At 45.2% G+C, this 27,318-nt stretch overlaps 1 protein-coding gene across 1 annotated transcript in view; it reads right to left on the reverse strand.

The window, feature by feature from the left end:
• The window catches only part of XDH (xanthine dehydrogenase), a 61,575-nt gene that overhangs the window by 18,798 nt on the left and 15,459 nt on the right, over positions 1 to 27,318 (reverse strand). Inside the window, exons 6-23 of the mRNA XM_081854125.1 lie at positions 26,563 to 26,624; positions 24,834 to 24,902; positions 20,424 to 20,486; positions 19,738 to 19,824; positions 16,777 to 16,918; positions 15,517 to 15,609; positions 14,087 to 14,238; positions 13,008 to 13,101; positions 11,559 to 11,668; positions 9,292 to 9,476; positions 8,362 to 8,536; positions 7,617 to 7,706; positions 7,097 to 7,266; positions 6,603 to 6,726; positions 5,256 to 5,375; positions 4,095 to 4,196; positions 2,987 to 3,106; positions 1,610 to 1,743 (exon numbers count right to left, since the gene is read on the reverse strand). Of these exons, the coding sequence (XP_081710251.1) occupies positions 1,610 to 1,743; positions 2,987 to 3,106; positions 4,095 to 4,196; positions 5,256 to 5,375; positions 6,603 to 6,726; positions 7,097 to 7,266; positions 7,617 to 7,706; positions 8,362 to 8,536; positions 9,292 to 9,476; positions 11,559 to 11,668; positions 13,008 to 13,101; positions 14,087 to 14,238; positions 15,517 to 15,609; positions 16,777 to 16,918; positions 19,738 to 19,824; positions 20,424 to 20,486; positions 24,834 to 24,902; positions 26,563 to 26,624 (2,092 nt within the window). The remainder of the gene's footprint in view (positions 1 to 1,609; positions 1,744 to 2,986; positions 3,107 to 4,094; positions 4,197 to 5,255; positions 5,376 to 6,602; positions 6,727 to 7,096; positions 7,267 to 7,616; positions 7,707 to 8,361; positions 8,537 to 9,291; positions 9,477 to 11,558; positions 11,669 to 13,007; positions 13,102 to 14,086; positions 14,239 to 15,516; positions 15,610 to 16,776; positions 16,919 to 19,737; positions 19,825 to 20,423; positions 20,487 to 24,833; positions 24,903 to 26,562; positions 26,625 to 27,318) is intronic.

Raw genomic sequence — 27,318 nt, forward strand, 5'->3', positions numbered from 1 at the left:
ACAAAGACAAAAATTTAAAAAGAAAAGTTTAAAAATCACTCTTTCAAATGTCATACCCTTCATTAACTTATTTTCATGACTTCCTCACATCTCCCTTTTTTGTATTCCATTTACAAATTTGTTCAGCAAATTCATACCCTCTTATTTTGCCCCTAATTATTTATCCTCACATATTGTAATCTAATCATATTGCTAGAACCACTTTGTTTCATTCCAACATCATTCACATTCGAAAATTTTGCAGTATTTCTGTAAATAAATTTTAAATTTCTTCCAATCTTCTTCCACCAACTCTTCTCCCTGGTCTCGGATTCTGCCAGTCATTTCCGCCATCTCCGTGTACTCCATTAGTTGCATCTGCCAGTCTTCCAGGGTGGGTACATCCTGTGTCTTCCAATGCTTTGCGATGAGAATTCTTGCTGCTGCTGCTGCGTACTAAACTAGTGGCCTTCTCTAAGGCTACAAGATATGGGTGGGCTGACCATTTACAATACCGCACCACATTTATAATTAACAGCAAACAAGTCAAAAGTCAAATCCCACTGTAAACTGGTTTCCATCATGTTCCTTCACAGCAGTGGAAGCTGCTGCTCTTTCCCAAGCTGGAGAAGAGTAGTCCCCCATCACGCGTAGAGCAACACAAATAAAGATGCACAAAGTGCTCAGTTATGTGGATGTCTAGTTCATACTGTTTCTCTCTCACACAAAGGAATGGAAACTTTCACAAATTTCCCTTGCCTTTGAGCATTCATGCAGAAGACGCCTGTCAAATAGGAGGCTATAAGCATGATAGAAAATGGAGGTCTTCTGCAGTATCATCTAGGATGGCTTTAAAAGAGGATTAGATGAATTAATGGAGGAAAAGTATATCAGTGCCTGCTAGCTATGATGACTATTGCTCTGTCTGCACAGTCAGAGGTGGTAATGCTTCTGAATAACAATTACAGTGGTGCCCAGCAAGACGAATGCCTCTCAAGACGAAAAACCCGCTAGACGAAAGGGTTTTCCGTTTTGGAGGTGCTTCGCAAAACGAATTTCCTATGGGCTTGCTTCGCAAGACAAAAATGTCTTGCGAGTTCCTGCGGGGTTTTTTTCCTCCCCCCCCTTTTTCTAAGCCGCTAAGCTGCTTATCTGCTTATCCGCTAAGCCGATAAGCCGCTAAAAGCCGCTAATAGCGCTAATAGTGCTAATCCGCCAATCCGTCAATGGGCTTGCTTTGCAAGACGAAAAAACCGCTAGACGAAGAGCCTCACGGAACGGATTCTTTTCGTCTTGCGAGGCACCACTGTACTGGAAACCTCAGGAGGGGAGGGTGCTATTGTGCTTGAATCCTGCTTGTGGGTTTCCCATAGACAACTGGGTGGCCACTGAAAGCAGGATGCTGGACTAGACAGGTCATTGGCCTGATCCAGTGGGCTCTTCTTAGGTTCTTATGCAGAGTTATGAACTCCTAAGTGGTGAAAGGAGCAGGGTAATGGTCCTGCCAAAGTAAATGCAGATGTTCTAGATCTGAAACAAGTCCATAATCTTGATCCTCTTATAAACAACAAAGAGTTATCCTAATATTCAACTTCAGGTTATCCCAATGTGGCCATTCATCACAACTTACTTATCTGCAGCCACTGCTACAACTGTAGAGAGAATGGTATTTCTTGTCTCTTTGCCTCCAAATCCTCCTCCCATTCTCTTGACTCGAACCACAATTCGATTTGATGGGACCCCTAAGGCATTGGCAACAAATTCCTGGTACCAAAAAACAAAAAAATACATCAGCCTACAGGCAACAATAGAGTCACTGAGAACAAGACACAAGAGCAATCCTACTCTTGAAAAGACGTTTATATATACACTACAGTACAGTGTCACCAATTAATGAGCATCTCACTGGAATTTCTAGTACTGCTCTGAAACATCTTTGGCTAGCTTACTGGCTCACCTGTAATTAATAGCACAAAGAAGCACGAAGTCCAGGTCTCTTTGGTGTCCATTTATTTACATAGGACTTTTTACAAAGTTGAGTGGGAAAGAAGGACTGGTAGCTTTGAAGAATAAAATATAAATGCCTCCATTTCTCCACAAACATGCAGCTTTTTGAAGGTGCTGATCTAGCAGGCAGAGTTTTGTTTTTGTTTTTCAAGTGCAAATAGCCTCATCAGGGGAGGTGCTGATAAGTTGTGGTTTCAGGGCAGGCAGCCAGGCTGGCAGAAATTTATTTTTAATGCTTTATTTCCCCGGCTGCTGTCCTAAAAACATGAGAAGAGCCCTGGAAATCTAGTCCAACACCTGTTCTCAAAGCAGCCAAGCCAGATGCCTATGGGAGGCACCCAAATGCAATAGCACTCTCCCCACTAATGATTCTCAGCAGCTAATACTCAAGTAAAACATAGGCTAAGGGAAATTCCTCTACTGAAATTAACATCTGTATTGGTGGATTCCTCACTGGTACAAAGGTCTACAGTGGAGGAGGGAAATGTTACATTCTGTTTCTCTGATTCCATTAATTTTCAGCCCATCCTGCACTGATGCTAATGCGCTTTTAAATGCCTGCATGTTAGACGCAAATATGAGTTTAACATCATGTGTAGTTTGTCCCAACCAGCAGATGGCTCCACATCTTAGGTAGAATACTTCTGAGGTGGAAATGGGTGTGACACAAATAAACTGAAATCATACAAATTCATAGAAGGCCAGGCCATAAATTCCTGCTAACCAAGCTGGCCAAGGAGACTGAATCTCACACTCTGGGCAACCTCAAATCACAGAACAACAAAAGATGGTACTCCACAAAGACCACAGGATGCCTTTACTCCAGCACTGCCCTGTGGCTTCTTCATAAGCATCCAGTATTTATAAAAGGAGACAAACATAATCACAAAGCACTTATGCAAACCAGGTGGGTTTTTGTCCAGCAATATCGCACAGGTTTTGTACTTCAATTTCACGGCTTCATTCGCCAGCTTAACGCTTTCACAAGGGATTGCCTCACCTGTGTCTTTGTTAGGTTCTGAGTAGATACAAAGAGCTCCATTTCTCCATCTTCTCTCTTTGGCACAGCAATAGTACAGTGAGACTCCAGATAAAAATGCTCCTGTCCACCGATATATATCTCACCTGGAAGGGGCAAAGAAGAAACCTCCCAATGTAGTAACTATCTAAGTCCAAAGGATTATTTGGGACTTAAATGACCCTTCCAGCCACCAAATTTCTTCTTCTGAGTGCTCAAAATCTAAGGGCTCGGGAGGAAATGAAGATCCTGTGTCTATCGCTTGCCTTCATCACCTTGCTGCCACCTACAGCACCACCTGTGGAACTTCTCCCAGTTCCCAAACAATCTCTCTTCCTTCCCTCTTCTCTTTAATTTATTCTTAACAGGAAGAAACTGGATTCCCTGGACTTTTACACCACTCAGAGATCGGAGTGGCATGCAACAGTCTACAGTCTCCCATCGCAAGAGCCCTCACACAAGCCACACCTCCCAGAGTAGAGACCACTCCATTGTGCTCTTAGCCAGAGTAGTCAACAACCAACTGACGGTATTTTGTAGGTGGGTGGGTTTCAAGCGCATACCAGGACATTTAGATTTGCACACAATTCAAGTGCAACAAAACTACTTTTAAGAAGAAATGGACTTTTTGCAGTTAAGAAGTTGATGGGGGGATGAATTGAAAAGTGTGGAATGAACGAATGATAATGGGGAGATGTATAAACACTCTTCAAGCAGGATGAACACTCCTTGTCACAGAATTTCCCCACATAGATATCTGAAGATCAGATACACTCCAACCTCCACAAGGTAAGCTTTGTGCAAGCAAATCAGGATAAAACCTGGAGGAGCCCTCAGACAAGTTGGGAGCCTCCAACCAACCAGTTTGCTCAAGGAAATGTTGCCAAGTTTCACCCAATTCTGGGAAATGGGGAGAGCTTGGGCCCAACCATGGACCAAACCAATGTGTTCTACTGATGGTTCTCCCATTTCTAACTATTTTTTCCAGAATTGGAATGTCAAGTGTTACACTAGTATGACTGATGTGAAGATTGCATAACATTAATGATTTTCTTAGATGCACATAACCTTATAAAGAAGAAAAAGGGACCTCACCTTCCACAATATGATCAGCCTCTTCAAATCCTTTCTGGATGTTCCCTTTCTCAATCTTCCTCACAAGCTCAAAGAAGGACTGTTTTTCAATGGCTTCCTGGGAAAATTACAGGAAAATGATGGATATTTGGAAGTGCAGCAGACAGCTTTGCTTGCTGTGTATAGATGCCCTCGAATCTCTGCCTTTCCATTCTGCTTGATAAAGTGCTGCATAACTTAGCCATGGTTGGGTCACTTCTAAAACATAACCTCACCTATTTTGCATCTGGGATTAGGGACAATACAGAACAGAGATCCTCTACTTTTGACAGTTGTGTGGAAGAAAAAACATTTTGGTGAAGCAGTGTAAGTGTTGCAGGAGTGAAAAAGGCAGCACACAACCCAATTCCCTGTTCTTCACAACTCCCAGAGCTTCAAGATCCATCTCTTTATTGGATGCAGTCACCCTACTTGCATCTCCTGTTCATCAGGATTAACATCAGTATCCAACCTTGCCGCTAAAATAAGTATAACAGACTTCCACTCACATGACAGGACTTTCCTTTATTCACTTCCACACTGCAGCCTCCGGCGTGCCCTCAAAATCTTCTCCAGAGGTTTGCAGGACCTCCAGAGCAGGTTTTGAGGGTGTATGGAGGGTTGCAAGATGGAGAAGAGGAAGTGGACCTCTGGTTACTCTGCAGAAGTCCACCTGTCCAGCAATGGATATACATTGGACAAAATCACAAGCAGTGTCCCTGCTGGAGCTAAGCAAGTCTGGGTCTATCCAACACTTGGATAGGAGACGATCTGGGACCATCTGCTCGGGGATATAGGTTGTATGGCTCTGGCCTATGAGGAATGGGCTTTATGCATGTAGGACAACACAATGGAATAGGGGCCAACATCTGTACATCAGAAGGGGCCCAAGAGCAGAAAAAGACTGCCCCCTATGGACAGAACACAGGCTATACACATATAGCACACAGACAGTAGCTGTATGGAGCTAAATAAATTATTAAATAAAAGGAATATTCTGTGCCCTAAATCTCTCTTTCTATTTTCACCCATCCATATCAGAATCATAGTAGTGAGAACTCAAATAGCTGCCTCCAAAGGATTTTTTAAAAAATCTCGACTAATCATCCAGAAGGGGATTGCAGTAGTGTCACCTTACCTCAATGGTGACAATTGGTGTAAGGTCCTCATATGTGATCTTCACTGCTCTGGCAGCTCTTCGGGAATGTTCTTGTGTGTCTGCCAATATTCCACCAATGATGTGGCCAACACATGTGACCTACAAGTCAAAAGACTTCAGTTTATTCACTGACTTCTGGGAATCTCAGTTTTGTTCTTTGTGCTGTGGCATTTAATTTTGGACACAGTATCTTTGAAATGCATCTTCATTTAAAGGGGGAGGGTCAGGATTTTGAATTAAGATATGCAGTTAAATAACAGTAAGAGGTAAAACTTCAATGCACACAATCAGAAGTGACCCACTGAGTTCAAGTGGAAGTACTTGTTTTTCACATAAGAGTACACAAGATGGAAGCCTTGCACAATATGTCTGCACCAGCTCGATTCCCCTTGATTATCATTTCAAGCACAGCAAGTTTGTGCCTTATCCTATTTTTTGCTATTCATTCCCATGCTTAGAATTCTACTAACAAGTTCCTGACATGAATAACTGTTAATACTTCATCAGGGAGGCATCAACATCTTGCAATTTGTTTGCAGGTTATCTGTGCAATTATTTTAATTCCAGCCCTTGTCCCACGTATCCTCCTTCATTTAGTAGAGGTTCTCTTCAATTTTTTCTTTTCTTTTCTTTTTGAACATGCACAAATCTACTAATTCACTACAAAATTTATTCTATTAATTTCTGAAGGGGAGTACGGGGGTGAAAAGGTACTGGAAGCCTTTAGGTAGGAAACATAAGCAAATATTTGGGAATATCCTTTCTAAAGAACCGGCAGGTGGATTTTATCTCCTGATCTCAGCATTAAGCATCATAGCATTAAGCTTGGAGAGAAAGACCTCTGCCTCCTCTTCAAGGGTAAAAAAAACCAGCATCCCCCCACCAACTCAGCAGTTAATGCAGTTTGAAATGCTGACTTGAAGTGGAGATTCAGGGCACTCTCTGTGTGTCTCCTATCTTATCTCCAGTCTTGGCTTCAAGTCGTGGAAGACCTGCTCCCTGCCTTGCAGGCCTTTTCCACCTGGCGTGGGAAAGCAAGGCCCGGACTGACTCCAACTACAAAAGTTGAGGCTGCTAAACAGACTCTTGGTCTGGGGTGTTGTTTGGAGAGGGGCGTTGTTGCTGTTTAAAGATACAATTATCAATATCTGAGGAGAAGGAGGAGGAGAATGTGGTAGTTTGCACTTTATTTACAGATTAGGAGATCTTAGAAAGCAGTTGGGGCTGACAGGCCAAACCTGGCCCAGAGTCTGCAGGTTAGCCACTCTTGCCTTTGGTACAGCTTTGCACATTTTACAAAAGGAAGGGGAAAAGGTAACTACATACAGTGTCCTTTGCAAAGACGGTTTCATCATTAGCAATCCCAGTGACGTTACTCCCTGGAACATCCTTAGCGGAGACAAAACAGACAAAACCAGGGACATTCTGGGCCTCTGTGGTGTCAATAGAACTGAGGAAACAGAACAGCACAGAGAAGCATTACTCTAAGTTATCTAGCCCCACAGCTCATGTAAGCAGTCTCTGAAGAAAGGATTCCCTAGAGCAAGTTTGGCCAAAGTCCCAAAGCCTAAGTTGCCAAGCTGCCTGCCATGTGGCAGACTGGGAGTCACAGCACAGCTTGACTCTTCCAGCCCATCATCTTGCAAGCTACTCTCAGTGATGGAAACTGGCTACATGTTGTTGTTGTTTTGTAATATTCTTGAGAGTGGAGGAGGCAGAGGTGCCTGGTGCCTCTGAAGTGATCCTCTAACTGCCAGAGTGGTGGGCACTCAGCTATCACTAGTGTAAGAAAATAGATCTGTTGCAGAAGCAATACGTACACAATCTTGGCATGGGCTTTGGTGCTGGTAACTAGTGTTAGGTACAGCTCATTCTCGTAGTGAGGAATGTCATCACAATAGACTGCCTCCCCACTTGCTTGCTTGGCAGCTGAAAGATGCACAAGGGGTCTCCCCACCATGTCTTGAAGGGACTGTCCAGGAGGCACTTCCTGTAACAAAACCAAAGGCTGGTCATACATGCCCAGGACTAGTGGTCAGATGTTGATGCTAATATTGCTGGCAAATATAGTATCTTCTCCAAAGTCTAAAATTCCAGTAATGGCAGTGGGGGCATGAGGATGCATAGAGCAGTAATCATCATCACATTCAGCCTCATGCAGAGCTCATTCTATGCAGGAAGAAGTGCTCATTTAAACAAATAAATAAGAGGAAAGAAGGCCAAAGTTAGAATGGGAATAAGCTCTTGATCAATATGAGACCTGGGGAATGGAGACAAAGAGTAGCACATTTTATAGACTTGGGAACTGGAAGGCATGATCATTTGGTTCCTCTTACTTACCTGGAAAAACTGTACATTTTTAACAGGATCCTTGTGAAATAATTGAGTGGCGCTGGCATACCTAGCAGGGACTGTATCAGCAAGATTATTCTGTAAAAACATATTTGAAATCCAGTGTAAGTCTACGCATATGCCTCTTGCATTTTGCACAGAGCATCACTCTTATTTTTAAAAATAAACAAACCCAAAAACTTGTGAACAGCTAATACTACCTATGCAACTTTCCCTCTTTGTGACTTGTGTAAAAAATCAAATCACCCAAAGTTCCAGTTTTGGTCCATCACTAACTGTTAGAGAGAGGAGTGATTTGAGTAAGGAGCAAGTCCCCTTTCCCTTTCCAGATTTCCCCCTTTCCCTCCTCCTCCTCCTCCTCTTTTAGTCTGTTATGACAACTGCCCACTCTAGACCATGCCTTCATATCCTTAGAAAGGCCAGAAAGCTTCAAGGACCCAGAACCTACAGTGCAAAACACCTACCACAAAAGTCTTATTTCCTCTGTTATAGAGATGGGCAACTTGTGGCTTTCCATGTATTGTTGGACTACCAGTCCCATCATTCTTGATAATTGGCTATGCCTGCTGGGGCTGGTGGGAGTCCAACAATATTGAAAGAACCACAGGTACCCCATTCCAGCCTTCTAGTATGCCAATTTCTAAAGGAACCCCTAGAACTCAATAGAATCTGTCTCTACACACTATGGATTCCTGCTGAACCCTCAACCTGGCAAGAAGATGGAACCACTCACATTGCCATTGAGTTCCCTGCCTAATTTCTGAAGCACTGTGAGATAGAACTTGAAGAAGAAGCTGAGGACAAGGGTCCGTCGGAAGTCCACCATGCCACCCGGGGCTGAAGGGGACAGGTTCATCTCGCCAGCCAGCAGGCCACAGGCTTCCTGCAAGAGCTTTTCCTTCCACTCCCTGTAGGGGCATAAACCATAAATTAACCCAAAACTCATTTCATTTGTTCCACAGTCCGTAGGCCAGGTCAGGAGAGCTGTAGCCCTCCGGATTATGTGGGGTTCTCCAGCTCCCATCAACTCTAGTCAGAAATACAAAATAAATAAAAACACGGTAGCAGAAACTGTCAGCAAGGGGTTTGGCATCCAAGACTCTCACGCAGGTACATGATGTTATTAGGTTGTTGCTTTTTCCTTGAAGGGGTAGGACATATGCAAAGACCCTTCTAACCCCTAGATCCAGCAAGCTTTGAAATATAAGCCACACCAGCTTCCTGATGAGGTGATCACCCAGGCGATGGGCCATGAAGGGGAATAATGAAAAGGGGGTCTGTGTGAGATGGCAAATGAGCCCTCAGCTCACAGATAGTTAGAAGGACAATGTGAGAGTTGAAGAGCCAGAAGAAAAAGCAGCAAGCTGGAAAGAGGATAGAGGATAGAGAATCTGTTTGAATCCGAGGCTGCAAGATGGACGAAGCAAGGCCCTTTTTGGGGTGTTAATGCTGTGAACCTCTCCACTGTAGGCTCAAGGTTGTATATATGTGTCAATAAACCATATATCATAAAGACACCACAGTCTCCGCTGGGCCACATTCTGAAGAAAATGCAAACCCTGGGAATGCCGGGAAGCCCTGGAGCCTTGCATCCCTTGGAGACTGGGGTGGTGTGCAACAATAATTTCCTCTGTTACACAACATCAGGGTCTAATTCTCCTACCTTCCAATGAGCTCCTGACAAGTTTTAACAGCCAATACAGTTGTGGGAGCCATTCCTCCATAGCTCAGCTTAATATCTTGCACTTGATCAGTTCCTTCTTGAAACAGGACTCTCATCCCACAGGTCACTATAGCAATGTCATCCTCCCGCCTTGAAGCTTGCTTGAATGCTGAGAAATATTCACCCTAGGAAAAGAAAAGGAGAAAAATGTTTGCCTCAATTTGTTCTCTTTGAGCACAGGTAGGATCAAGAGAATGGACAGGTTCATAGTCCATTTCTATACACAAAACTAAAAACCAGAAAGTTCCCAAAAATATGTATTTTATTTTCATCCCAGGGCAGCAAGTGTAAAAAAGAAGCTGTTAATGCATATCAACAATATTAACCATTCATTTGTTCATTCATTCATTTGTGGTTTTTTTTTGTTTGCTGCCCATCTGACTGGGTTGCCCCAGCCACTCTGGGCAGCTCCCAACAAAAAAATAGTAAAAACACAAGACAACATCACACACTAAATTCATTCTGCAACTTAGACCTCTTCACTAAACAGTGCATAAAATTAATGTGTAAGGCTAGTTGTTCACGTACTTCCTTCTCTATGAACACTGGTCACTAACAGAAAAGTAGGAATGTCTGGATAGCAAAGTTTTGAGTGGGTTAAGGTAGCCCTGGGCTAGTTGACTATCCATTACCTCCAGTATCAGAATTTAGTGTTTCGTGCCCAGTTTGCCATGCAGTCAGGTGACAGTACCATATGTAAGATAGCAGAAGAGACTGCAGTCTTGGACAGAGTTACCAGTACTTCCAAATGAGACTTCTTAAAATGAGCAGGATTTAATGTTGTTTTATGTATGCACAGCAGAGGGTGCTGTGAGCTATATTTCTAAAAAGCAAAATTCACTGATTGGCAGATAGAATCATAGAACTGTAGAAATAGGAAGGATGTTAAACCAGACATGGGGAACCTGTGAACAGATGTTGTGGAACCCAGGCTTATGATTGATTGATTGATTGATTGATTGATTGATTGATTGACTCTCTCACAAGTGTGTCCATATCCTCCATGTCTATCTCAGCCACGCTTTAATTTATTTATTTTTACATGTACACCTAAATTCATGAAGTGCAAGTCAGCCTGATTCACTGAGAGAGGAGGTCACAATCTTTGCCCATCTTTTCCCAGGACAGCAACTCTGACCGAGTTACATTTCTACAGGTAGGTGACAACAAAGCCACTTGGCTCTGATTAATATATTGGAAAGCAAAGGACTCAGCAGGGGAAGGGGATAGGCCTGCCTTCCATTTAGAGTAGATGTGGGGAATCTCTGGCCCTCCAGGCATTGTACTGTAACTCCCAACATCCCTGACTATTGAGTGTGCCTGTTGGGAGGAGGAATGTGAGTTCCTCACCCCTGAATTACAGGTTCATTCTGGTCCCTCATTTGTGGCACAGAAACAGTTATTCCATGCCAACTTAATAACGGTATACTGTATTGGAACAAGTGCTGAATCCTTGAGAACAAAGAAAACCTAAAATAAATATTACATGACCTCACTTAAAATCAATGGAATTCCATTGCTGGAAAACTACTGTAAGCTGGAGGAGTTCAAGAGGGACTTGTCCTCAACTAACCCTTACAATTTATCCCCAAACAAATGCTTTCACTTCAGTCAAAAAGAGGCAAAAAAGAGGAACAAACTTGGTTCCTTTAACTAGCTGCCTTGAGTTTCCTTGAAAATTAGGCTAACTTCCCCACCACCACCACCACCACCACACACACAAAAAAAAACATGAATAAATAATACCATTTTAAATATAAGGGCTGATCCTGAGCAACTATCAAAAAAATTTTAATCAATGAGCTCTTTTCCTAGAAGTAGGGCCTGAGAAGCAATGGGGGCTGAATAATGTGGTAATATCTCTCTCTCTCTCTCTCTCTCTCTCTCTCTCTCTCTCTGTGTGTGTGTGTGTGTGTGTGTGTGTGTTACATGCATACTCCTTCTTGTGCATATTTCAAAATGTCCCAGGGCTGTACTTCACTTGAAGGAGCTGGGGAGTATATTGGTTATTTTCTAGGAACTAGCAAGTGCTGTCATTCCTTCATTTTCCTTTCATTTTTGTGATCTCCCTGCGTTCCTGAGGATACTCACCTTTCCTTCAAGGATGGATCAGTAGAACCAAGAGAGATTTTGCCTTCCCATTAAAGTAACTGTTGCTCTCTATCTAGCTTTCAAAGCAATGCTATACTGTATTCCAATCACCCTACCTTCCTGCTGAAGGGAATCTCAACCGAGAGCAGTATTTCCTGAGGTTTAAGCTTAGTCTTCCTATAACCAGTGAAGAATGTCTCGTCCATCCTTATAGTCCTCCTTCCCTCTGCAAAAAAAAAAAAAAAAAAAAAAGGCAGTACACATTGGGTGGAATGTGTAGGGAAATCATATTCCATTTCATTCATTCTTAGTGCGAGTGTTGCTGGTTTTGAGTCTCTGCAATGAGAAACTATGGAGCTATACTTAATGGAAGACTATATTCTAGCAGCTACAGTCATGCTGCAAAGTATATTCCCATAATGTGTGTGTGGGGGGGGTTTCTCTTGTGTACAGTCAGATATTGACTGGCATCAGCAACTTTTTGCAGGGTTAGGGTCTCCTGAAGACCACTCTAAATGGGTTAAGCAGGACATCCTTGCTGACAAAACTTGGGAAGGCAAACTCATTAACCCAGGACAGGCGGAAATTGGTATCAAATCAGAGGCTTAAAGGAGGCACTGTTGTGGCAGGGGGCATCCCCAGCATGGGGAGACCCCAAAGGAGTAACATCCTTTAGGGAAGAGCAAGGGGTGGGGTGGGGACCGTCTTGGTTGTATTAGCATAGATTTTCCTCTCTGGGTGAGAGCCAAGGATGGAGGGATGTTGGGTGGAGTAGCCACATTTGAGAGGCAGGTTGGTTTCACGTATACACCCTAAGTGTTTGTGGTTATGTGATGGCTTCAGTGGGAATCTGGAGTGAGAGGCAACAGGGAAGGGAGATGGTTGTCAACAGGAGAGTTGCGCCCTGCAAGGTTTAATGAGAGGGTTTTGTCTGAGCACCTTCTCATATATGATCAAACCCAGCTTGCCAAAGCACAACCACAGAGGGGTGGTGTGGGTGTGTTAGGGAACACACTTAAGCTCACAAGTACAGTTGCCCAACACTATTACATGTGAATTGAGTGTGCACCCATGAACAGGTCCAACAGTCCTCTTTAATGGTCAAAGATTCTGTGACAGGAATGCAGAGGTTCCTTGACAGACATTAATATGTGAACAGTGTAAACCTTTTTTGACCACTTGGATACACACTGCATATGAGCTACCAGTACTGCCAAATACAAAATACTGCCTCATATGAACTGCCAAACGCTGCAAAAATTCGAACACTGAAATCAATCCAATACAGATAGAAAATATCTGGAGGGCATTTAGAGGCTATCTTTGCATTCAGAGTGACCTGGAAAAGATTCACCATCAAAATCAACAAATCAAAAGAAGGATCTACTGGAGCAATGCTACCAAGTGTTCTCCACCAAAGCTGATGGGAACAACAGTCGCTGCAGTGCTACCTGATTCACCCCAGAAAGAACAGAGGTACAAAATTCCCTGGGCTGTTATCATGTCATAAGCAAGCCAGAAGATGGTTGGTGATGCACCATCTGCCATTCTTACTTAAAGCTTACCATTTGATGCCAAGGTCAGTTTGCTCCCACTTGCCATAAACACTGGATTTAGGTCAGATATTGGACTTGCAGTCATTATATTTCCCCCAAGAGCCTGAAGCCAAATACAGAACGTGGTTGGGTTACAAAGCAGCCAGAAAGGCATTGCAAGAATACTTCTTTCCATTTAAACACTGTTACTGAATTATCAAATCCGGGCGGGGTAAACACCCAACACAGGGGTGGAGCAACATGAGTGAGGGATTTGCTGGAGCCCAAGCCACTTGCAGGAACGGGACCCAATCTGAGCCTCTCTCTGCCTACTGTATACTCCATACTTCGTGTGCCATTGTATCTCAGCTCCCATCAGCACCAGACAACAATCGGGGTGAGGAGAGCATGGTATAAGAGGCAACATATGTCTGGATACCAGTTGCTGTTAATCACTAGTGAGGAGACTGCATTCAGGTCCTGGTTGCAGGCTTGCCCAGGGCATCTGGTTGGCCACTGTGAAAACAGGCTACTGGACCAGATGGACCTATGAGCTGATCCATCAGGGCTTTTCTGACGTTCCCCAGCCCTACTCTAGAGCTCTCTTGCTCAGCACCTTTCCCCAACACTTCTCACCTATAATGCTCCTTCATGTGAGCAATGTGCAAAGGGCCTAGAGTCAAACTGGAAGTAAAACTGCAAAGCAAGGCAAGATTCAAAGGAAAGGCGCATTGTGCCTGCTATTTTCTCATTTGAGTCTTTCCGCATTTCCAGATAGACTGTTTATTTATTTTTTTAACAAAAAAATAACAACAAATTACTAGCCTGCACTTCAGTGCAATTATTGTTCCACTTTTCTGACTGTGAGTCATCTGACGACAAAAAAAGTGACAGAAAATTGCACTGGAAAATGCAGAATAGCAACTGATAGCTGTCAGTATCATATAATCTCCATGCAAACACGTCAGGATGAATGAGCAACAGGCACAGGCACCGTATAATCTTGTGCAAGTTTGTGCAAATGTATTGGCATGAATTCTCAAGGAACAACTGTCCTGAAAGCTGCCTTTGCTCACATCAAAAGGAAAAAAGGTCTTGAGAGCACTTACAGCAACATTTCGGATCTGAGGCCCTGCAAACCACCTCAGTTGTTCTAGGACCGCTTGAAACACCTCTGATTTGAAAGGAGGAAGGTGAGCCACCGCTTTTTGCAGAACCTCTTCCATGTGGCTCAGAGTACATGAGGCTCCAAAACTAATTCCTGGAAAAGCAGAGACACAAGAGGGATTTGGCTGGTAGCTATAACGTAGTCTCTCAAGATGAAAGAGCTGCCCTGAGGCATTGGCAAGCCTTGGCAGTGGCGTTGCAATGGGGGGCGGAGGGCAGTACACCCTGGGTTCCATGTCTGTGGGGGTGACAAGAAGCCACCCCGCGGAGGCTCGTGGCGGCGCAAGCAGCCATCGTGCTGCCACAGTCGCCTTTGGAGGATCCTCTGTTCGCGGCTGCAGCTGCGAGCAGAGGATCCCGGCACCAGCAGCAAACCGATAAGTACAGTGCATGTGTGGCATAGCATGCATGCACTGTACATAGGGATGCCGCACATGGGCTGTATAGCGGTTTGCCGCCAGCACCGCTCCAGCGCTGTACCGACGGTGCCGGAATCCTCCGTTCGCGGCTGTAGCAGTGCCAGAGGGATCCCGGCACCGTGCGTATGGTGCTGGGGCGTCATCGCTACGTATGGGGACATCATACGTAACAACGCCGCACATGTGCCCTACGTAGTGACACCCGCCCCGGGTGTCATGACACCTTCCTTCACCCCTGGGCCTTGGTAGCATTTTAAGGCCTCTAAACCAAGAGGCTGTGGCTTCTTGGAAGCATTTTATTTCCTTCAGCTTATATCTTGGGAGTTCCTGGGGCACCAGGAACTCTAAGCACGGTTAAAGGATGTTAAAGCTGTCAGCATGTCAAGTTCAATGGAGACTGGTCCATTTGGCCATATGAGGCAGTGCCCAACCTGTGCTGGTCTCCCTGCCTTCTTCTCCACCAGCCCCAATGGGCACCAGCCACCACTGAGCCAGTTGCCACATTTAGAGGATGCAGAGGCAGGAAACTATTTCAGATGTGCCACTTTTTGCGAGAAAGGCAAGGAGTGGCTGAATCTATGATGTGCTGGGTGTGTTATCAGTGCAGACAGACACAGACACACTACAACATGGGGGTTCGCTCCCTTAAAGAAAAAAATGAGGCGGTTTGTTCAGCAGCATGCTCACTAATAGTATGCAAAGTAGACAATTATTTTCATTTTGGAACTGCCTACATAAATGCAATCGGTACACCTTGGCCTTGGGAACAAAGAAGGTATCAGAGCAGGGCATCCACCTACTCACTAGATCAGTAGTGGGCGGGAGACAGGCCTGTGGACCTAATTAGTGACAAATCAACATCCAGAATCCTTTGCATTGCTTAGAAGTCTTTCCTTGCACATTCCTCAGGCCCACGGCCTGTCTCCTGAGGCGATAAGCATGTTGCTACTTACCCTCCTCTGTGTGCTGAACTGAGTTCATTTCAGGGATCCAAGTTGGTGCTATGATCACAGGGTACAGCATGTTCTTTAACCGCATTTCAATACCTCAAGGAAACACAATCCAATGAGGTCAATGCAGACATGGCAGCTGGCCAGACTTAACAGGTTTACCAATGAAAGAGCAGGGCTGTTACTTAACAGGCCCAGCCCACCGAAGCCTGTTTCTGTGATGATATCTATAGTGACTCTTAGAGCTTTCGCCTGAACAATCTCTCCACAAAGCATTTGCACTGTTTTGCTATGGAAGTTTAAGGTCAAGGGCCAAAGGGATTCTCCATTGCAGCTAGCAAAGTCAACAAACACTGCCTCAGCACACACAGTTTGATTTCTACGGGAAATTACAAGATTCTAGCTAACATGGCATTAGCAAACCATGAGGGTAAACATCAAGAATGGGGACAATAGAGACTTAGAAAGGATGGTTTTCGGGAGATTTAATTAGACAGGCTACTTTCCACTCCTTACCTAAAATGTGCATTGTTTTCAAATATGTAAAGGTCACCTCTAGACTCTCAGAGGGTAACAATACCAACTTGCCATTAGGTTCTGGAAGCCCCAACATCTGCACTGGAAGGTGCAGTTTGCCAGGAGCCTGGCCAAGGGTGGGGGCATGCTCAGATTCTTCATGCCAATCTCAGGCACCACATGCTTTGCATGCAGAAGGTTCCAGATTGAATCCCTGGCATCTCCAGGCATGGCTGGGAAGGACTGACACTCTTGAGAGCTGCTGCCAGTGAGCGTCAGACAAGATTGAGCTAGATGGACTAATGGTACAGCTTAGTATAAGACAGTTTCCTATGTTCCAGATGGAGCACATCAATTATACCTCAAAGCTCAACTATTAAAAAGCTCAACTATTACAATGGAGGCAGGGCAATCTCTTAAGATGGTTTAAAGAAAGGTATAGGTAAATTCTTAACCAGGCAGGCAATTTAAGGCCTTCTCCATACTTCTGTTTGTGCCACCTCTTTCCTCCAGAGAAAACCTGCTCTTTACAGCTGAATCAGAGCAAATGTCAGGCAGATTTTCCAAGGATTGACATTTGCTCTGATTTAGAGGGGATTTTCCCAGGGAAAGCAGTGGGGCAAAAAGCAAACCGCTCAGACCCATGCTTTCTGGGCCTGGAACAAGCAGAAGTGTGAACGGACCCTTAGCCTTTGCATTGTACTGACAAAAAACTCAAACTGACAAAAAACTGAGTTCTTTCCTTACCTACTTCAGTGTTCCCCACCACAAGCTTGGCAGTTGGGTACTGAGCTTTGAGCACCAACAGTTCCTTGAGGCTTGAGGGCTGAAACCACATCACTCGCTCCCCTTTGAAGCACAGTTGCTTCTGAGGCTGATCAATGTGAGTCTGAGGAAACAACACCAGATTTAGCTTCAAATCACAATACGTTGGCACAGGAGCAAGGAATCAGGGCTCTGTATGATTCTTCCTATGGAGAAGCAAGACTGAAACCATAAAGCTATGACAAGAAACAGAAAAATTAGAAGTAGTCAACTGTTATTGTTGTGCTTTGGTGTGTCACGCCTTGCAAAATATTCATAGGCAAAACAAAACCATATCTTAGGTGAAAGCAACACCACAATGTAACTTTGTCCTTCAATATACATGTAGCAGACAGCCTTCCAAAAGTCTTTGAAGTTTAACCTTCCAATGCTTTGGGCAGATCATTATGATTATGAACCTCAGCCACTTCTTTATTCCATGTACTTTCATAAAGAAAGTGAGATCTTTCAAATTTGCTTAAGGGGGGGTGTGTGATTGTCATGTGTAGTTTGACCCTTAAGCAGGTGTTTTTCTGCCAATACTCACAGGAACTCAGTTCTGGCACCTCTCAGGTGGGCACCTTTGCCATTATAAGAGAACAAGGTATATATTCGTGGTGAGTTCCGGCACCTCTTTTTTCTAGAAAAATAGCACTGCCCTTAGGTGAGTTTTAAGTGTCAGAAGCATCCATAGAGCAGCTGAAGGAATAAAGTTTGGATGGGATGTATGTGCTAGCCTCATGTTCAGATGTCCCTATCCTCATAGGTCAGGGCTGAGGAACCTTTTTGGTGTGGCAGGCCTGATCTCGATCTCCCCCACCCTGCTGGACCAACTTTGAAAAGTGGGCCAGACCATGCACCTGTCAAGTCATTTGACATCATATTGAATGCACAGGTTGGCCCCACCCCCTAGGTGTGGTTGTGAACTGGCAGTGGTCCCCACCTGTCATGTAGGAGCATAGAAAGCTGCCTTGATCTGAATCAAACTATTGGTGCATCCAACTCCATGTCATCTACACATATTGGCAGAAGCTCTCCAAGATTTCAGACAGGGTTCTCTCCCAGTCCTACCTGGAAGTGCCAGAGACTAAACCTGGGGTCTTCTACCACTGAGCTTTGCCTCTTCTCCTGGCTGTGCTCAGTGTCTGGTTGAAGACAATTATCTGGACACAAATAAGGGTCCTCCACCAAGGCAAGGACAATGAATGACCAGGGGACCAGCAGAGCTTAACAACCATCGCTCAAGGTCAATGGACAGCCTTCAGCCACTCACTACCTCAGAATATCCTACCCCACAGGCCAGTTGGAATGATAATATGGGACAATCATATGTCCATCTCCAGGAACTTCATGAGGAAAGACCAAGACACAAAGGCAGTTAAGAAGTTGTATATCTCTGTGCCAAGGCTATCCTAGGATTGCTATACCAATGCAACAACTCCAGTCTACACAAACATGGAATAACAAGTTGTTCTGTACTCCATTGCTTCATATCTTGGGTCATAGGAAGTGCTTTTCCCTATGGAACTGTAAACTCCCAGAGATAACAGCCCTTCTGTTGTGTACAACTATATTTTCCCAAAGCTGAAAGACCAGTGGCTCAATCTTGCCTATGGTTGTTAATTCTCCCTCTCCCTACTTGTGTTTACCGTATTTTTCGCTCTATAACACGCACCTGACCATAACACGCACATTGTTTTTAGAGGAGGAAAACAAGGGAAAAAACATTCTGAATGAAACAGTGGATGTATCATTTTTGGGCTTCATGCTGTGGCCACAGACATGTGATCTGATGGTGAATTTGGGGTGACCCAATGCCAAAATCCTGAGAATTCCTGTGGATCCATGCTTTGTAACCACGTTTTTGCACCATTGCAGCCCCAGGCAACAGTGGGTGCGTGATTTTTTTGGTGCAGGCTGTAGCCATGGACATGCTATGTGATCTGATGGTGAATTTGGGGTGACCCAATGCAAGGATCCTGAGAATCCCTGTGGATCCATGCTTTTTAACCACGTTTTTGCACCATTGCAGCCCCAGGCAACAGTGGGTGCGTGATTTTGGTGGGGCAGGCTGTAGCCATGGACATGCTATGTGATCTGATGGTGAATTTGGGGTGACCCAATGCAAGGATCCTGAGGATCTATGTGGATCTATGCTTTGTAACCACATTTTAAGTGGGGAGCGAAGGAAAAACAAAGAAGGGACATTAGAGGGGTGTGCAGAGAAGCAGCTGGCTAAGAATGCAGGAGAGGGATTTAACCGGTTGGAGGAAAGAAAGGCAAAAGTTTTCCCCCACCCAAGCCAGCCAGCCAGCCAGCTCTCTCTCTCTCTCTCTCTCTCTCTCTCTCTCTCCCCCTCCCTCCCTCCCCTCTCCCTCCCCCCTCTCTCTCCCCCTCCCCCTCTCTCTCCCTTCTCCCCTCTCTCTCCCTCTCCCCCAGCAGCACCGGAGCTTGCCTGGAGGGGAGGGGCTTTCCCTGCTCTTTGTTCCGTTTCAGCAAACACAGCAACGAAACAGAGGAGGGTGGGCAGTAAGACCCTGAGGCAGAATGCAGGAAAGCAGCCGCTTCCTCTTTTCAGGTTTCGCTTTTCCGCTTTTCCTTGAAGCGTCGCGATTTGATTTTTGCCTGGTTTTTCGGCTCCAGGGACCACACATTCGCTCTATAACACGCACAGACATTTCCCCTTCCTTTTTAGGAGAAAAAATCTGCGTGTTATAGAGGGAAAAATACGGTAAGTGATTCACTGCTTAAACTACAGAGGCTGAAGTGAATTCATGGTCTATTGTCCCAAGACAGTGCATCATCTCAACATGTTCTCAGCCCATGCACAGAACTCAATGGATACGTAAATCTTCCATGCAGGAGGAACACCACAAGAAAGTCATGAGAAGAGAATGTTCTTACCAATAACTCTGGTGGGAATATTGGCTCCTGGGTAGGGTCTAAAGGCTGGAATTCAGATGGATTGAACAGCTCTGAGGAGATCAATCCCTGAAGAAATTTTCATTGGTTAGTGCATATATATTTTTTCTCACTGTTAAAGAAGATTACTATTTGTATGTCTTATTCAAAACATATCAATATTACTAGCCCAACACAGAGCAGTAGTAAAATCCTCATAGTGATACTTTAAAAAAAATTAAAATCCTTGCTACGAAAAGGACTTGAAACAATCACAATATTTGTTTAATAATGAACATTTAACTTTTAAATATACTTATCATGGTTTAAATAGGTATATAGATGCACATTACATCAATAGCATGGAAGCACCTTGGTCCACAGAGGACCTCCATGACCTAACAAGAACAACTGCAGTTGAATTAAATTGTGCACTGCTTCTGCTAACTCCCACTCACAACCTGTTCTCCCAACAAGATACAGGAAGGGGCTCAGCTCATTGTTAGCCTCCCTCCCTCAGAGATGACTCACTATGTTCCAAAGGCTGATGGCACACCATTTCAAGACCAATAAACAAAGGTATAGCTTCATCTGTACTTTGCTTAAGCATGGCGTGATATTCTATATATTTATTTCAACAAAAGAAGATGGGAAAAGAGGAACTACAGTAATAGGTTTGGGGCACTTACAGCATTGTTCTCTTTTCCATTCATGCAACAGCCGTTCACTTTTTCTCCACAGCAACCCTGACCCTATTTGGAGGCGAGAGAAAGAGCAACATGGGAATCAGGAACTTTCTTACATGGAGATGAAATGTCATTTGTGTGGGAGTTCAGAACTTAACTGGTTAAGTGTTCTGAGCTGTGCGTCAGCTTTCTGACGTCAGCTGTAGAAGCTGGGAGGAGTCTGGGAGGAGACTGTATCTTGTTGTTCTCTCTGTGTGTCTTGAGAGAGACGGACATGTTTTAACATGGCTGCAAGCAGTGATGGACAAATGTTTGAATAAAAGCTGTAAATAGACGGATCTGTCTGTGTATGCTTGCATGGAGCAAGGGAGAAAAAGACTGTTTTACACCGCTGTAAGCTACTCTGCTAAGCCGTGACCAAAGAGACAGCAGACTTTGGTGCGCAGCTGGAAGGAAGCGTGCCGGACGCTGCAAATGACTGATTGGGATCGTAAAGCTGTCTGAGTACACGGCTCCATCGATCAAGCTCAGAGATCGTTATCTCGCACAGGTTATGGAAGGTCAGTAAACGCTCGTAAAACAGTCGGTGTGAGCTCCAGGAACGCTTTGAAGTCGGCACAGAAGCTAGCTGGAGGTTGGAAGCTGCATTCCTTGAGTCTAGCCTAATGCCGGGAAGCAGAGGGAGTTTTTGCCTGCTTCCGAGAGACAGTGAGAGCTTCTGATACAGAAAGCTGGCTGGAGCTGGAAGCTGAGACGCAGCTGAAAAATCGTTTCTCCATGGAAGGGTGAGGCAGACAAGCTGTACCTGATCGTAAGTAAGCTTGGGCCCCCTTGGGAGAACGGGAAGAAAATGGCAGAGAGCCAAGATATGCCGGTGGAAAAGCTCACTTTAAAAAGTTGGGCAACCTGGAGCAGAAGAATAAGGGGCTGGTTCTTGGTCACTGGGCTTTGGGAAGGAAGCCAGTCAGAGCCAGCTGAAGCAGGCTGTGAATCTGCGGTGCCTGGAGATGGCAAGCAGAGAATGCAACAGGAGCTGAATATGCTCAGAGCATGCGTTGATGCTTCACTGAGGCCCCATTTGGAAGGTGTACAGACACCAGGGGCTGCCTGGAAGGTGCTGCGAAGTTTGTGTGAAACTGCAGCAGGAGGCCAGGGCCCTGGAGAAGAAATGGAGAGCCCCAAGATGGCTGCGGCCCCAGTTCCCGGTACTTCAGTCTCAAGGAGCACTGTTGGGCAGATCGGGGGGGCGAAGAGTTCCAAAGGCAAGTTTAAGAAACTTTCCACTGTTGCTGAAGCGGAGAGCAACTTCAGCAGGGGCCAGGCTGGTGGGAGGTGCCGTTCCAGGAGAAGGAAGGCCAGGCCAGCTGGGAGGAGCCCCGGGCAGTGTTTTTCCACTGGAGTACAACGTCTGCATGGCAGCTGCCCCCACCGGAGCACAGAGCCGATGCAGGATGTTTGCAAGGACACTTCTCATGGGAACCAGGCGGGTTTCCATGGCAACAGGCCTGGGAAGACAGGCAGGCGTGGAACTGAGCCAGGTGGTCGTGGTAAACAACAGGAAGAGTCTTTTCAAACAACTGCCTGCATGGCCTTGTTTGAGCACAGCTGTGTGGAAAATTCCAAGCTTAGCTTTGTAATCGACTCAGCAGCTAACCGCAACATGGTTCCAGAGACATCTGCAGTCAAGATGGGGAATTGCACGGCAATTCCGGCCGGACAAACTGTTATGTTCGCAAATGGACAGAGAACCCAGATTAAAACTGTCACTAACGTTTTCCTTTCTGTTTTGCAGGAGACGCTGCAGTTTTGTGTTATCCCAGAGGGGGATCATTGTTTGTTATCTGTGCCTTATTTGTTAAGTAAGGGGTTCAAAGTTTGTTTTGAAAATGATGTCTGCACAATCTCCAGAGGAGGGAGGTTACTTGCCAAAGTTAAGAAGGGGCAGAATGATCTTTTCATTCTTAAAACGTCTCTTGGGGGTGAGGGGAAGGTTGAGAGAGCACAGGCGCAGCGTGCTACAGTTCCCACTCATGTTCAATGTGCTTGTGCATGGCATCAGAGGACCAATCATAGTTCTCTAGAAGAACTGCAAGTACTTCCTGAGGTTACCAGAGGGTGTAAAATTAGAGATTGTGGACGTGCCATTAGTTGCGCCACATGCAAGCAGGCGAAGGTGAGGGGGTGCAGTTACCCAAAGGTGGAACGGGTAACCACTAAACCTTTTGAGCTGGTTCACATAGATTTGGCCGGTCCTGTCAAGGAACCAAGTCTGGGAGGGGCCAGGTTTCTGCTAACTTTTTTGGATGATTTTTCGCAGAGCACCTGGACCCACGGCCTCAAATCCAGGGAGGATGCAGCACAGCTGATCAAGAGCTGGGTTGAGGGGGTGGAACAGAGATTCTCCACCAGGGTTCAAGCGATCGTCAGTGACAGAAATGATAGGTACACTGGTTCTGCTTTGCAGCAGTTCTTTCACAGAAGAGGGATACGTCACACAGTTACTTCACCCAGTAAGAGGGGGGTGGCAGAGCTGAGGAGTGAAGCTCTGGTTAAGGCTGGACAGGTGATGCTGAAAGACGCCAGGTTACCTCCAAAGTTTTGGCTGGAGGGAATCCGTTGTGTGTCGTTCACCTGGAATCGTGTCTACAACTCACTGGTAGGTGACACACCGTACTCGTTGTTGAATGGCAGGAAACCTCAGGTTCATTTTCTGCGCAAGTTTGGATCTCCTGCGGTTGTCCCTGTGCCTAAGGCTTTGCAAGGGCCAGATGGAGCCAAAGTCCAGAAAATGATCTTCTGTGGGTATGAGCCAGACGCTCGTGCATGGAGATTTGCTTATCCGTCAGGTGATCAGAGTAAGGTGCTGGTCAGTAAACACGCTGAATTCTTTGAGCAGTATGAAAGGCCAAAGATTTCTGCACAGCGTGATGTTCTTTCAGAATGTCTCTCTGATCCAGAGGACAGTTCTGGTGAGGAGGAAGAAGAGGCTGAGTCTGCTGATGACGACCAGGTCACTGACCAGGGTCAGGAGCAGGGTGGGGCGTCTCCACAAGTTGTTAGGAAAGGACAGCCCAAGAGTGAGCCTAGTTCTCCTGTGAGTGTAATGGAGAGGATTCGAAGACGCTTTAAGTCAGAGGGGGAATCCTGTGATGCAGAGGACACACCTGCTGGTGACAGTGAGCCAGAGGAAACACCAGAGTTTGTGCCTAGGCGATCCAGTCGCACAACCAAGGGTATTCCACCTGAGAGGTACCAGGCCACAGGTACGTGGGTAAGTTTCGCACAGTGCGATTCTGAGAGTTGTGAGGTGATTCCACAGATGCCCAACAGGTACGCCAAGGTAGGGCGCAAGGCATTGGGGAAGGGATTGATCTCACAGGGTGTTGCTGAAGATGTTACACAGGTTTTGTCAGAAAGCAACGCAAGGGGGTGTGTGGGAGTTCAGAACTTAACTGGTTAAGTGTTCTGAGCTGTGCGTCAGCTTTCTGACGTCAGCTGTAGAAGCTGGGAGGAGTCTGGGAGGAGACTGTATCTTGTTGTTCTCTCTGTGTGTCTTGAGAGAGACGGACATGTTTTAACATGGCTGCAAGCAGTGATGGACAAATGTTTGAATAAAAGCTGTAAATAGACGGATCTGTCTGTGTATGCTTGCATGGAGCAAGGGAGAAAAAGACTGTTTTACACCGCTGTAAGCTACTCTGCTAAGCCGTGACCAAAGAGACAGCAGACTTTGGTGCGCAGCTGGAAGGAAGCGTGCCGGACGCTGCAAATGACTGATTGGGATCGTAAAGCTGTCTGAGTACACGGCTCCATCGATCAAGCTCAGAGATCGTTATCTCGCACAATTTGTTCTATCTTTCCATTTAAAACAGCAACTGCTAAGATATAAGGCACACACATAAAAGATTTAAAAGGACACACACTATTTTAGATGATTACGAACAGAGAAAATCCTAACAAATACAGCTGTCCTTACCCTACTTACTTGGAAATAAGCCCCACTGAAATAAGTATGTTTTAAATAGAGCAAACTCCCAGGAAGGTGTGAATATGGCTGCAGACTTATGTTTATATCCAGGAATGCCAAGAGGCATGTTCTGGGGTACTGGTATACCAGACCCATAGTCAGCAGGTACCCCAGACTCTGGGCTTTTTTTTCCCTTTTCCTTTTCTAAAAGTAAGGCCCAGATTCAACTAATGTGGTTCACTAGGAGATACCAGCACAACACAGCTTTCCCCATCCTTCTCCCGGATCCCTTTCACATTCCACTCTGAAGGGTCAGGAGTATCCCCAAAAGAGAATGTAGGTGAGGAAAGGGGGATCAGTCCATCTGAAAATGCTTGTGCATTCTCCTCTAGGAAATATATGAGGGGTTTAAGAGACAACCAACATTAAACTATTAACCAACTTACCACATTATTTTGCTTTCCAGCCATGCAGCAACCAAGACCATTAACTTTATTCCCGCAGCATCCCCCATCCTAGATGGAAAGAAATGTTTCAAAAGAAGCTCCATCAAAGCTATTTTAATTTAACACATTTGCTAATGAAACCATTTAACCATACAGATTTAGGGCTCATTCAAGAATTCAAGGTTCCCATACCTCCATTAATTCTCCATAGTCCGTATGGAATTCTGCTACAAGTCCACTCACTTTTTCCAGGTGGGCGGCATTGCAGCCAGGCATCCAGGGCCCTGCAGTGATCTGGTGGGGGACTGGAATTGGCGCCCTCCACGTCACTGTCCAGGCTCCATCACTGGCGCTGGGCGGGGCCCCGCCCATGGGTGGTCCTGCTGACCAATCAGCACCCATGGGAGGCGTGGCCACAGGAAACCCTGAGCTGGCTCTCCCAACTCACCCACCCTCTTTTTATGCTTTTCTATGACACAACCTTGCTATGAACAAATGTCAGCCGCCACATTGTTGGGGCTGCGTGGGAATTTTTCCCACTTGGCAAATTGGCACCAGTCATTTGGCTTTTGCCTACCTTAAAGCAATCATCACAACTTTGTGAGATTAGGAACTGGGTAAGCCTTTGTTTGGATGGAGGGGAGGTTGTAGTCTCCGCCTGCCCCTCCTCATTAAGGGTATCCTGTTAAAGGGATTCGGGAGTGTGGATTCTGTCTGATGCCCAGACATGAGCTAGGGCCATGCCACAACCCCATGGGGACCCCTTGGGGAGCCCCTATTTGATTTAAGTCATAGGGCTCCCCCTATTGGTGGTTTACTTTTAAATGGACTCCCTGCAGATGGGCAGGAGTCGAGATATAGCCTAGCTTCACCCAATGTCTTAGCTAAACCGCTCACATCTGTAACCAATAAAGTTTGGCTTATTTGAACCCGTAAACCTAAATACTAGTATCCGTGTGTTTATTATCCACTAGGGAACTGCGGATCACGGAGTCTTGGCATGCAAATCACTGCCTAAAGACACTTTCCCCTCCCTTAATCCAGATTTTCTCATACCATCTCCTTTCTAGAGTATCCCTTTCCCTAAACAGACTTAAATTAATGAAGTGAACACCAGTTTGAAATAAATTTGCCAGCATGGGATATCATCTTCAAGGATGCTTTTTATTGTACCAGTCCTACTTAAATGAATGGGAGCCATGGAAGGGCAGAGTGCTCTTTCACATCCCATATAATTTCAATAGAGTTTGCACCAGAACTCCTCCAAGAATCATGATCTGTTCCAGAAAATCCAGACTTTAGAACAAATCCTCCCTGCCCCCATTAGAAGTGCTAGCTCTGTAAAGCATAGGTAGGCAATGTGAAATGTGCCTTCCATATGTTGCTAGACCACAGATGGATGGGAGTTGGAGTCCCACAATATCTGGAGGATGCCATGTTCGCTACCTTTGCTGTAACAACATTTGTGGCAAGATTGCTAAAAATGGAAGAGGCCCTGGAGAAGTGATAGCAAACTGATTTGTATCCAATGTTAGTCCTGTTCAGAGTAGGCCCACTGAAATTCAAAGACATGACTAATGTACAACCATTAATACGAATGGGTCTGCTCTGAGTAGGACTAACATTGGACACAGCAGACCAACCTTTTCTGTTTTAGGTGTATAATCCATTGGCATTGATCAAAAGCTAGCCTAACTCTATGAAATGCTTTTGATCTCTGGCTTCTTACCTTTGCAAATGTCCGGTAACCCTCCAGAATGGGCCTGTAGCCAGTACAGCGGCAGAGATTTCCTGAATCACCAAATCAAGTTGCAGAGGTTAGGAGTCACTTAAGGATGTACAAGAAAAAATGATATTTATTTTGGCTCTGCTCTACCATGGAGGACATTAAACTTTCTGAGGATATCCAAAATTCACCCCCAGAGAAATGAGTAAATATCATTGTGGTTCTATATAACTTTGAAAATGGGGTTCCAATCTCAAATGGCACCACAACCATAACCTCCAGGTAACACAGAATTGACCTGAACTGTTTGCCAAACTTCCTTTCCAAATGTTTGCCCAGCTTTGCTGCTACATTACTAGTTAATAAATTTTGCCTTGTAAGCTCTCTACCTTACAAGGATTATCTGAGGGCCAGATGGTAAAAGAGATGAATAACTTTTGTGCAGTTTCCCTAGCAATCTTTTTTAAAAAATAAGATGATTTGCCCAACTCCACCCTGCAATGATCTGATTCTATCAGCAAGGACAGTCTAATTGGAATGCATGAGGGGGTATGTTAACTTTTTATTTTAAAAAGGCACACATACTCTGCTGAGTCACAATGACAGGGCCATTCCCACCACCGCCAAGGATGGCAAAGCAGCTGAAGGAAGCTGGCTTTCTTTTCTTAATATCCAAGGTGTAAGGTTGAACATGTAACAGCCCATCACTTCTCCAATCATATATGCAGTCCCCTCCCCAAAAAATAAAGTTGTGTCGTG

The sequence above is a fragment of the Podarcis erhardii genome (genome assembly GCF_964252035.2).
Source record: "Podarcis erhardii genome assembly, chromosome: 3".
Taxonomy (NCBI): domain Eukaryota; kingdom Metazoa; phylum Chordata; class Lepidosauria; order Squamata; family Lacertidae; genus Podarcis; species Podarcis erhardii.